Source organism: Muscardinus avellanarius, assembly GCF_963383645.1.
Source record: "Muscardinus avellanarius genome assembly, chromosome: 10".
NCBI classification, from domain to species: Eukaryota; Metazoa; Chordata; class Mammalia; order Rodentia; family Gliridae; genus Muscardinus; species Muscardinus avellanarius.
Genome location: NC_137796.1, coordinates 112,531,544 through 112,544,024, shown reverse-complemented (window position 1 = coordinate 112,544,024; position 12,481 = coordinate 112,531,544). Strand labels below are relative to the sequence as shown.

The window sequence follows — 12,481 nt, the reverse complement described above, 5'->3', positions numbered from 1 at the left end:
ACAGCGCTGTCGGGCACTCAGATGAAGGACTGGAGAATGTCCCCAAACTGGCCAACACCAGTGCCGTGAGCCCCGGCCCTCGCCACGCACTGCTGGCCAGGGGGGTCAGCTGCCCAGCAGCTCAGCATCAGGCCCAGGGCACTCTGCACCCGCCTGGCTTCAGCTGTGCCCACACGGCCTCCCAAGGAGATGGCAGAGATGGCACAGGACAGGTGGATCTTGGCCACTGCGGCCTCTGCTGCTGCAGCCTGGGCAGGCACGAGGTGGCCAGTGCCCTTTGTGTGATGCTCCTCTGACTCTAGGACCCCAGTCAAGGACACAGCCACTGGGCCCGCAGAAACAAAGCCTGCGGAGGTGACCTGGCAGGAGGCAACACTATCCAAAGACATCCTTAGGTCTACAGTTTCAATTAGTTCCAAGTCTTCAGCTGGGGGAGAGCCATTTGCTGGCACCCTGACGTCTGTGTTAGAAAGCAAATGAGCACCAAGGGAAACACCCAGCAGCTGCCACAGTCCCCAGAGCTGTCTCCCTGCCTCCAGCAGCAGGCAATCCGCTGCTCACATTTCCCCAACTAATCTTCCGGAATGTACCCTGCTCCTACGTCAGCCCTTCCTCAGGAAGGCTCATCCAGAGGCGCCAAAGTGCTCCCTGGTGACCAAGATGCACCTCACGGCCCAGGGACAACCAGTAGGGCTGGCTGGGAGTGTGTTTTCAGACCTCTGCCCACTGGGGGTCATGACCACGGCAGCAGGCAAGGAAGCCAAAGCAGAGCAGGAAGCTTCTGGTCCTGAGGACCCCGAGATGGGGCGGTGGAGTCCCGCCTCTCTGGGGAGCTGGCCCCTAAACCACATCCCAGACAGGTCCCAGAACTGAACTTCTCAGCCTGCCATGTTCTGTCCCTGAAGAATCAGGGCCAGCTGGGCATGGTGGCACACGCTCATAATCCCAGCATTTGAGAAGCTGAGACAGGAGGATCCAGGTCCATGGACAGCCTCAGCTACTTGGTGAGGCCCTTTGGAACTCAGTGAGACCTTGTTTCAAATAAAGAATAAAAAAGTAGGGCCAGGCATGGTGGCGCACGCTTGTAATCCCAGCATTTGGGAGGCTGAGACAGGAGGATCGTGGTTCATGGACAGCCTCAGCTACCTAGTGAGGCCCTCTGCAACTCAGTGAGACCCTGTCTCAAAATATAGAATAAAAAACAGGGTAGGGGGTGTATCTTGGAGGTCGAATGCCCATGGGTTCCATCTCCAGACCCACAAAAAAAAGGAAAAAGTAGGGTTGGGAGTGTAGCTCAGAGGTAGAATGCCCCTGGGTTCCATTCCTAGTACCGCAAATACATACATAAGTAAATGTTTTTGTTTTTTTGCGGGTCTGGGGATGGAACCCAGGGTAATTTGACCTCCAAGCTACAACCCCTACCCTGTTTTTATTCTTTATTTTTAAAACAGGGTCTCACTAAGTTGCGGAGGGGCTAAGTAGCAGAGGCTGTCCGCGAACCGCGATCCTCCAGTCTCAGCCTCCCAAATGCTGAGGTTACAAGCGTGCGCCACCACACCCGGCTACATAAGTAAACGTTAATCTAAAAAAATAATAGAATCAGGGCCACCCTCAGGGGTTCCTATCCCACAGTCCATCTTTCTCTGCTCACTCCAGGCTTCACAGGGACCATAGCCTGATACTGCAGACAGCCAGGTGCCACAGACACAGGGCCAAAGGCTCCTCCTCCATCTTCAACAGGAGCCCCCTCAGCCATCTGTGAAGTGGGCCACGCTCCCCAGGAGCCGAGGACAAGCTGAGACACTCACGGTGCACCCACAGCCTGATGTGCCAGGCATCTCTCCTTTCAGTGCCCCTCACCGGTCAGTAACAATGCGTGTGGTCAGTGGGCAGGTGTTCCAAGAGCCAGGGCAGTGACAGGGTGCTTGGTCGGCTGCCCCTGCTCTCCCTCCTGCAGACACACACCCTTCCCCTGGGGACAGGGAGCAGGTCCAGGTCCAGGTCCCACCACAGAAACACAGACCTGTGGGCTGCCCTGAGTCCTGGGAGAAGGGCACCGCAGATGAGACAACAAAAACCACTTCCCCCAGGAATAGGGTCCCCTGGCAGAGCAAGCCCCAGCCCATGCAAGGAGCCTGCACTTCCAATTTCCACCACAAAGCCACTGCAAGGCCACTGCGCATCCCAGCTGCTTTCTGTTTGGTCTCTGGGGTCCACCTCGCCCTCTTAAGCCAGGCGGGAGGCGTGTGCCCAAGAGCAGCCTCTCCCATTCTGACATGGCACGTGAGAGCACAAGCTCACCACGCCAGGCACGTGGGCGTGCGGCACGGGCGGACCACCCTCCTGCGCCTGCAGAGGAGCAGCAGCCTGAGGGCTGCAGGGCCAATGAGCACAGGACTCCATTGTACCTGAACTTCAGACAAGGGGGGCCTGGTAGAACACACCTGTAACCCCAGAACTTGGAAGGCTGAGAGAGGAGAAGGATCACAGGTTTCAGGCCAACCTCAGAAATTACATAAGACCCACAATAAGTTAATGAGACCCTATTTCCAAATAAAAACTAAAAAGGGCTAGTGTGTAGCTTAGAGAGAGAATGTCCATGAGTTTAATACCTAGTATAAGAAAAAAAAATTTTTGAGGCAAGCCTCAGCAATTTCAGAAAAATAAATGCTTCTTTACTATTAGCCTGCCCCCAATATTGCATGGAACACACATTAAAAGCTACTTGTTTCCCCCACTGCAAGTCTAACAGGTGTCCCATGCCTTACCTGGCGTCCTACACGTGGTGGACACCAGTTAACCAGGACATGGAAGCCAGACATGAGTGAACAATTCCACTCATGTACTGGGCACAGCCCAGCCTGCCTGTGGGCCATGGGCGCCTTAAGGACGCACGGCGCAGCAAAGCAAGGGCTCAAAGGACAGTGGGGACACCGCCAGCTCTGCTGGGGATGCAGCCGATCCTGAGGGTGCCATGACCAGTGACAGCATGCTAGGGGCTGAAAACAGAACGCAAGCCCACGGCGCTGGAGGCCAGGCCCCAAGCAGGGTGCCAGCGGGACCGTGCTCCTGACAGAGCTCTTCTGCCCCTCCCAGCTTCTGAGGCTCCCTGCGTCTTTTGCTAAGAACACACTTCCCCAGTCTCTGCCTCAGTCCTCCCAGCATCTCCTGTGTGTCTCAGTGTCCAAATTCTCTCCTTTTTTTATTTTTTATTTTGGTGGGGGTAGATACTGGAGGTTAAACACAGAAGTATTCTACCTCCAAGCTATGCCTTATTTTCATTTTTGTGTGTGTGTGGTACTGGAGGGTGGAACCCAGAGGCTTTCTACCTCCAGGCTCTATTTTATAATTTATTTGGAAACAAGGTCTCACTAAGTTGCTGAGGCTGGCTTTAAAACTGTGCGATCCTCCTGTCTCAGCTTCCTAAGTGCTGGGATTACAAGCGTGCGCCACCATGCCCAGCTCTTCATTTAGCTTTTTTAGGTACAGGGTCTCACTAAGTTGCCGAGGGACCTCACTAAGTTGCCAAGGCCGGCTTCGAACCCACTATTCTCCGGTCCCAGCCTCCCAGCTGGGACTCAGCTTCCTAAGTGCTGGGATTATAGGTATGCACCAGCACACCCAGCTCAGGTTTCTCTTCTGAAGACACCAGTGGTGGGGTAGGCCCCTCTCTGCCCCAGGAGGACCTTGTTCTAACTAGTGGGATCTGCAAAGACCCTGCTTCCATAGAAGGTCACTGCAATGGTTTGGATTTAGAATGTCTCCCTAACTCTCATAGAAACAAGGTGGCAGTGGCAGATGCAGGGCTGGGTGCTAAGGTGGGCCTGGGGCTGTGGCTTTGGGATTGAGGTCCTTCCCTCTCCTTGTTCTCTCTTCCCATCCCCAATGCCCTGAGCTCCGCAAACCCAGCTTCACATGGACTGACACTCTCCAAAACCTGTGAGAAAATAAATTGTCCTTCCTGTAAGCGGTGTAGCCAGTCATTCTGAATTACTGCAGTAAGAACAGTAAGAATGTTAACTGAGGCAGTCAAATTCACAGGTTGGGGGGTAGGATGTGAACACACCCTTTTGGAGCCACCACTCCTCTTTTTTTTTTTGGTGGTACTGGGGTTCCTGGAAGCCCTTCTACCTCCGGGCTACACTCCCAGACCTATTTTTACATTTTTTATATTTGGAAACAGGGTCTTCTAAGCCAGCGCGCGTGGCTGGCTTCGAACCTGCGCGATCCTCCTGTCTCTGCCTCCCAAGCGCGGGGATTACAAACGTGCACCACCACGCCCGGCCACCACTCATCTTAAAACACGGATACAGTTCACTTCATGACACTGAATTCCCCACATGACTGTGCACATAAATGTCAGTGCAACTAGTCACCCATGAAAAAGCACATATGCTGGGGGTTTTTTTGGTTTTTTTTTTTTTGGGGGGGGTGGCACTGGGAATGAAACCCAGGAGCCTTCTACCTCTGGGCTACACTCCCAGACCTTTTTTTTTTTTGGTGGTACTGGGGGTGGAACCCAGAGGCTTTCTATCTCCGGGCTATACTCCCAGACCTATTTTATATTTTATTTGGAAACAGGGTCTCACTAAATTGCTGAGAGCCTCACTAAGTAGCTGAGGCTGGCTTCTTCAAACCTGTGCGATCCTCCTGTCTCAGCCTCCCAAGAGCAGGGATTACAAGTGTGCACGACCGGCTGACCTTTTTTTTTTAAATACTTTTTCTGGAAACAGGGTCCCATTAAGTTGCTGAGAGCCTCACTAAGTAGCTGAGGCTGGATTCGAACCTGTATGATCCTCCTGTCTCCGCCTCCCAAGTACTGGGATTACAAGCGTGCCCACCACGCTCAGCCACACCTGCTCCTCTTAAATGATCAGTGGTGCCCCAAACTGCCGACCAGCAGGAAGGCAGGCGCACTCCCAGCCCACTGGCCACTGTGCCAATCCAAAAAGGAAGTCCTAGCTTATGGCTGAGCTTGCCCAGGAGGAGAGCCGATGTCGACCTCGAGCCTCCCTGTCTGAGCAGAGATGCATGTGGCAGGCAGTGTGCCTAGCCAGGCCTGACCTCACAGAGTGCCTGGTTACTGACCACCATAAACCCAAGGAACCTCCTCTGGGAAACTGCCACACACATTGAGCAGCCAGGCAGATGGTGAGTGAAGAGGCAGCCCCAATGGACACAGCAGAGAGGACTGGCCACCTGCACTGTCGCACCCTTTACTGAAGTGAGCTGGACAGGCCAAGGGCCTTTAGCGCCATGCCACTGCACCACAGTGTCTGGAGCTAGGCCCTAAAGTGCATCTTGGATGCTTCCAAAGACCACAGGAGAGGTGAAGAGACAGCCTAGGCAGGCCAGCAAGACGGGGAAAAGCTGCAACACACGCCACTGACAGCACTGCTGGCAACAGTGGTAGAGCCACCGCAAACCCACGACCTCCACGTAGAGGGCGTGTGACAGCAGGACAGTCAGGGAGCCCTGCCACCCCACTGCTGCAGACAGATCAGTGCACTGCGGGCTGCAGGTGCCCCCACCTTAGCAGGGCATGGGCCAAACAGAGGGGCATTACTAGGAAGAGAGGGAACAAGGGAGGTCGTCATGGCCGTGGCTCCCGTAAAGGTGGAACTGAGGCGAGCACCTGGCTTCCATACTGATCCTCAAGTATACAAAAGGCAACCACTAAGCCCAACGCGGTGGTGCACGCTTGTAAACCCAGTACTTGGGAGGCTGAGACAGGAGGATCCGGGCTTGCTGCCAGCCTCAGCTGCTTATGAGGCACTCCGCAACTTAGTGAGATCTTGTTTCAAAATAAAGAATAAAAACTCTGAAGCTGGGCATGGTGGTGCACGCTTGTAATCCCAGTACTTGGGAGGCTGAGAGGAGGATTGCTGAGTTTTGAAGCCAGCCTCAGCTGCTTAGTGAGGCTCTCAGAAACTTAGCGAGACCCTGTTTCCAAATAAAGTATAAAATAGGTGTAGGAGTGTAGCCCAGAGGTTGAAAGCCCCTGGCTTCCACCCCCAGTACCACACACACAAAAAAAACAACTACTACAGGAGACTGGATGGGGCGCGCACAGGCCTGTTCCACACCAGCATCACGACTTCCTGCAAATCCATAATTATGACAAAGTTACATCAAACAAGACTTCTACCATCAAAGAAACCTCAACAGAGCAAAAGGCAGGCTCTAAATCAGGAGCGGATACATCTGCTTAGATACGGACAAGCAGAATACACAAAGAATTCTCATGACTCAACCACAAAAATCCAAGCAGGAGTCAAACAGGAGCCAAGGATGGAAACAGATATTTCTCCAGAGAAGATACACCAACATGCACTGGCCAACCAGCTTGGAGAAGATGCTCAAGACCACAATGAGAAACCAGCTCACATCCGGAAGTGGTGACGCACACCCGTAATGCCAGCACTTGGCCCAGACAGGAGGATTGCAGGTTCGTGGCCAGTCTCAACAACTTAGCAAACCCTCCACAACTTAGTGATACCTTGCTCCAAAAAAAAAAAAAAATTGCATTAGAGGTGTAGCCCAGTACCAAAAAGGAAAAAAAAAAAAAAAAAAAAAAAAAGTACTGTTGAGGCTGTGGAGAAATGAACCCTTGTGTCCAGAGGGAACTGTAAATGGTGCAGCCGCTGTGGAAAATGTGGAAAAGTCTGGTATCATCTCAGAAAAAAACATAATACAAGTGAAGCCAGGTGGGGCTGCACATGCTGCTGTCATCCCAATACCTGGGAGGCTAAAATAGGAGGATCGAAGGCTTGACACCATCCTCAGCAACTTAAGATCCTATTTCTTTCTTTCTTTTTTTTTGGTGGTACTGGGGTTCCTGGAAACCCTCTCTGGGCTACACTCCCAGACCTATTTTATATTTTTATTGGAAACAGGGTCTCTTAAGCCAGCGCGGCTGGCTTTGAACCTGCGCGCTCCTCAGGTCTCCGCCTCCCAAGCTCAGGGATTACAAGCGTGCGCCACCACACCCTGCGCTTAAAGATCCTATTTCAAAACAAAAAACAGTATCAGGGTAGGATGAAGGTCAGCGGTAGAATGTCCCTGGGTTCAATCTCTAGGACCACACACACACACATAAACGTGACCCAGCCATTCCACAGCTGGGTAAAGATCCAAAAGAATTCAAAGTAGTCTCAAAAAAGTTTATGTAAGACAGGAGGCTGACAGGAGGACTGCATTAGTGAGGCTCTCAGCTACTTAGTGAGACCCTGTTACCAAATAAAGTAAAACGCAGGTCTGAGAGTATAGTCCAGAGGTGGAAAGCCCCTGGGTTCCACCCCAGCACCCCCCACACATTATATACAACGCACCATACACAGTGACTGCAATGTGGAAGCCACCCAAGTGTCCACCGACGGACAGCAGACACACTGTGGCCTATCCGTGCAATAGATCTTACTCAGCCATAAAAAGGCATGAAGCACCAACACACGTACAACACAGGGGGAGCTAAGAAGTTCTGCTTCCCTATCATGAAGCACCCAGTCCAGTCAAAGCCACAGAAACAGAAAGTGATGATTGGGAAGGCTGGGGGAGGAGGCAGACTAGTGGGTACAGAGTTTCAGTTTTGCAAGATGAAAACGTTCTGGAGATTGGCTGCAGACAGTAAGAATATATTTAACACTACAAATTATGTACTTAAAAACAGGGTAGCCAGCCACAGTCACAGGACAGTCCTGTAATCCTAGTGCTGGAGGCTGAGACAGGAGGATTGCAGGTTTGAGACCAGCCTCAGCTACCTAGTGAGGCCCGCCACAACTTAGTGATCCCTTGTTTCAAAAACAAAGAATGAGCCAGGCATGGTGAAATACACTTGTCACCCCAGCATTTGGGAGGCTGAGACAGGAGGATCCCAGTTCGTGGACAGCCTCAGCTACTTAGTGAGGTTTTCTGCAACTTAGTGAGACCCTGTCTCAAAATAAAGAATAAAAATCAGGCTAGGTGTGTAGCTTGTAGTTAGAATGCCCTTGGGTTCCATCCCCAGTACCACAAAAATAAATAAATAAATAAAAAATAAAGAATGAAAGCCAGGTGGGGTGGCACATCCTTGTAATCCCAGTACTTGGGAGGCTGAGACAGGATGACTGCAGGTTCGAAGCCAGCCTCAGCTACTTAGTGAGGCCCTCTGCAACTTAGTGAGACCCTGTTTCAAAATAAAGAATAAAAATTAGGGCTCGGGATGTAGCTTGGAGGTAAATGCTCCTGGATTTCATCTCTAGTAATACACACACACACACACACACACACACAATAAAAAGTGCTGGGCCGGGCGTGGTGGCGCACACTTATAATCCCTGCGCTTGGGAAGCGGAGATGGGAGGATCGCACAGGTTCGAAGCCAGCTGCACACGCTGGCTTAGGAGACCCTGTTTCCAAATAAAAAAGCATAAAACAGGTCTGGGAGTGCAGCCCGGAAGTAGAAGGGTTTCCAGGAACCCCAGTACCACCAAAAAAAAAAAAAAAATAGTGCTGGGATATAGCTTGGAAGTAGAGGGACGCTGGATTCAATCCTCAGTAGCCCCCCAATAATACATGCATGTATGTGTGTGCATATACACACTTTTTTTTTTTTGCAGTACTGTGGATGGAACCCAGGGGCATTCTACCTCCAAGCAACACATCCAAGCCCTATTTTTTTATTCTTTTTATTTTGAAACAGGGTCTCACTGAGCTGAAAAGGGCTTCACTAACTAGCTGGGGCTGTCTACAAACTGCGATCCTCTTGTCTCAGCCTCCCAAATGTGGGGATTACAAGCATGCGCCACCACGCCCAAGCTCTACGTATTTTTTTAACTTTTAAGACTGTTGGCTGTCCCACGCTGACTGCTCTGCATTCTAATATTCATGGGGCAGCTGCCATGATCCAGGCCCCATGCTAAGCACTATGGGTGCACAGGCTACCCTAGGGAGAGGGGCGGTTAAAGGATGAAGGTCAGGCGTGAGGCCAGTGCAGCTGTGACAACAGCAACAAAAGACAAGGGACAGGTCTCTCCGGACATGGTGGCCTGAGGGTCTCTGGGCACAGGAGGCGTTTCGGCTGGCACCCAATGGCAGAAGGGGCCAGGCCTGCGAAAAGCTGAGCAAGGCGCAGGCACCACGGGCAAGGGCCAGGAACAGGGTTGCCCATCCCACCTTATTTTGTGCGCTGTGGCCGCTGACCAGGTCCAAAGCAGCTGCACCCCTCAGCTCTCTGCACCCTTCTGGGCCATACCTGCGTCTCAGGCTGGCTCACTCACCCGTGCTGCTGGCCCCACAGAGTGGAGATGCGAGTGGGAGGCTGTCGGAGGGAGGGCACACACCTCCTAGAGGGGGCTGAGAATGACTGTCACCCACTGGAAGACAGCAGAGTTCAAGGGCCACTGGGGATGATCAGAAGACCTTCCCTGCCACTTCAATACACCCCCGGTTTCCAGCACCCCCCAGCACCCTCAAAGTACAGTCTGTGGCTCCGGGTTACCAGGGCAGGAAAATGTCCCAAACCAATCTCAGACCCTCTCCTGGGGGTCTTGGATGTCGGAAGTCATGCCACTTCCCATCGTGAGTCCGCAAGAATGCCCTACATTTAGGAATGCCACAAATGCACACCGGCCCACCCCGCCCGCCCCACCCTGGCGCCACTGTTCCTGGCTCAGATTTCCTTCAAAGTGTCCTCAAAACGTTCCACTTCCTACTGCCCACACACATGACCATGACTGGCTGGCTGACCTCACCCCTTCCCTGTCCCGCCGTCACCCACACTTGGCAGGAAGGGCCTGGGAACAGGACAGGGACCACGCGTGGTTCTGAGGGGCTGAAACCTTTCAACAGGGTCCAGCCATGAACAGGCCACTCCTTGGCCTTTCCCGATCACAGCGGCGACCTTGTGGTGCTTTGTGGTGCTTGGCCCACTCTGTTCGCATCAAAGTGGCAACACTGGTCAATCCTGGAAATCCTGCAACAAACCCCAAGGGGCCAGGGAGGCCGACAAGCAGACTCCCGCATTTCACTGACCAGAATCCTCCCACAGGAGTTGTAGGCCTGGGTTGGGATTTTAGTTCAAAAGGGCCCTGAAAGCTGGGCACGATGGCATACACCTGTAATCCCAGTACTTGGGGGCTGACAAAGAGAATCGCAGCGTCAGGGCCAGCCCGGGCATCTTAGCAAGACCCTGTTTCAAAATAAAAATAAAAAGCCAGGCCTGGTGTCAAACACCTGTTATCCCAGTACTTGGGAGGCTGAAATAGGAGGATCCCCGGGTTCTCGGCCAGCCTCAGCTACTTAGTGAGGACCTCTGCAACTTAGTGAGACCCTGTTTCAAAATAAAGAATAAAAAATGGGACCAGGGGTGTAGCTCGGAGGAACAATGCCACTGGGTTCAATCCCCATTACTGGAAAAGTAAATAAATAAATAAATAAATAAATAAATAAATAGGGTTGGGGGTACATCTCAGAGGTGGAGTGACCCTGGGTTCAATCTCCAGTACCAAACAAAAGGCGCCAAGTTACAAAACACATTAAGACCTCGGAATGAACCCAAACAATTCATTGCCTCAAAACTGACACAGTTCGCTGGGCTTGGTAGTTCCCATCTGTAATTCCAGCAACTGGTAGGCTGAGCCAGGAGCGTGAAAAGTTCAAGACCAGTCTTAGTGACTCAGTGATACTCTCTGCAACCTAGTAAGCCACCACTTCTAAATAAAATACAAATAAATAAATAAAAAGGGCTGGGAGGGGGGTTATAACTCGGAAGTAGAAGAATCCCCTAGGGTTCAATCCCCAGTATGTATATATATATATGCACTGCAGTAGACCCGGGCAGGCTAGCCCAGGGGGCATAAACAGGCCTCAATCCTTTTCCAACCCCTGATGCACGGACAGACAGAGTGCATGTTGACAGCTGACACGCCAACTTCCCCGACTTGTTGCTGGCTGCGTTGGCCGTACATTTCAATGACACGGACACTGAGCGGGGACTCGCTAGGACCCCGAGCGTCCGGGCGGATGTCGGAGGCAGAAGGCCCGGGGCGCTGCCCGGCCGGTGACGGCCGCCCCGGGCTCAGCGCGGCCCGCAGCTCGCGGGGCGCCGCGCCCTCCCGCTCACCTGGCGCGCGGCGGCCGGGCCCGCGCCGTTCAGCAGCGGCGTCCCCTCGCCGGGCCGCGCCGGCCTCCGCAGCAGGGGCGCCGCCTCCTCGTCGTCGCGGCGGCCGGACCACGACACCTTCTTGGAGACGTTGGCCATGGTCCGCGGCGGCGAGGCGCGCCCGCCGGCCCGGAGCGCCCTCGTGACCGCCCCGTCACGTGACGCCGCCGCGTGACCGCCGAGGACCCACGTGACGCGCGGCGGCGCCGAGCCCGCGCGAGGCCTCCTGGGAGCTGTGGTCCCGGCCGACCCAGGCCGCCGCCGCCGCCCGCTCAGCTCGGCCCCGGGGCCCCGCCCCGCTGGACGCCGCGGCACTTCGCAGGCCGACAGAAGCGTACCCGGGCCGGGCTTGGTGGCGCACGCTTGTCAGCCCAGTCCCTGGAAGGCTGGGACAGGAGGAGCGCGGGATCGAGACCAGCCTCAGCACATGTTTTTAGAAATAAACAAAACATCCTGCTTATTGATAGAAAATAAAATTGGGCTGGGGGTGTAGCTCAGAGGTAAAAAGCCCCCGAGTTCAATCCCCAGCCAGTAACACACACACAAAACACACACGCGCGAATAAAAGAGGGCTGGGGGTATAGCTTGGAGTGAGAATCCCCTGGGTCCAGTCCCCAGTACCACAAAAAAGAAAAGAAGCGAAAAGAAAATTACCCTGTGTAGGCTAGGTGGTGCATGTCTGCTGTCCCAGTACTTGGAAAGCTGAGACTGAAGGATTGCAGGTTCAAAGCCAGCCTCAGCAATTTAGATAGGCTCTCTGCAACCTAATTAGACCCAGTTTCAAAGCATGCTTATAATCCCAGCATTCGGGAGGCTGAGACGGGAGTATCATGGTTCAAGGAGAGCCTCGGCTACTACTTAGTGAGGTCCTTTGAAACTCAGTGAGACCCTGTTTCAAAATAAAGAATAAAGCCCGGCGTGGCGGCACACGCTTGTAATCCCCGCTTTTAGGAGGCAGAGACAGGAGGATCGCACAGGTTCGAAGCCAGCTTCAGCTGGCTTAAGAGACCCTGTTTCCAAATAAAATACAAAACAGGTCTGGGAGTGTAGCCTGGAGGTAGAAGGGTTTCCAGAAACCCCAGTACCACCAATAAATAAATAAATAAATAAATGAATAAAAGCCGGGTGTAGTGGCACATGTTTGTAATCCCAGAATTCGGGAGGTTGAGACAGGAGGATCACAGTTCGAAGACAGCCTCAGCTACTTAGTGAGGCCTTCCACAATTTAGTGAGACCTTGTCTCAAAATAAATAATAGAAAATAGGGCAGAGGGAGTAGCTCTGAGGTTGAATGCCCCTGGGTTCCATCCCCAGACCCGCAAAAATAAATAAATAAATAAAT

General features: G+C 53.0%; 1 protein-coding gene across 2 annotated transcripts in view; it reads right to left on the bottom strand.

Moving 5' to 3' along the window:
- Positions 1 to 11,239, bottom strand: part of CLCN7 (chloride voltage-gated channel 7) — a gene marked incomplete at both ends in the record, with an annotated part of 34,993 nt that extends 23,754 nt beyond the window's left edge. For both annotated transcript variants that reach the window (XM_080702306.1, XM_080702307.1), the window contains one exon: positions 11,102 to 11,239. In XM_080702306.1, coding sequence (XP_080558432.1) covers positions 11,102 to 11,239 — 138 coding nt within the window. The remainder of the gene's footprint in view (positions 1 to 11,101) is intronic.
- Positions 11,240 to 12,481: the final 1,242 nt, after the last annotated feature.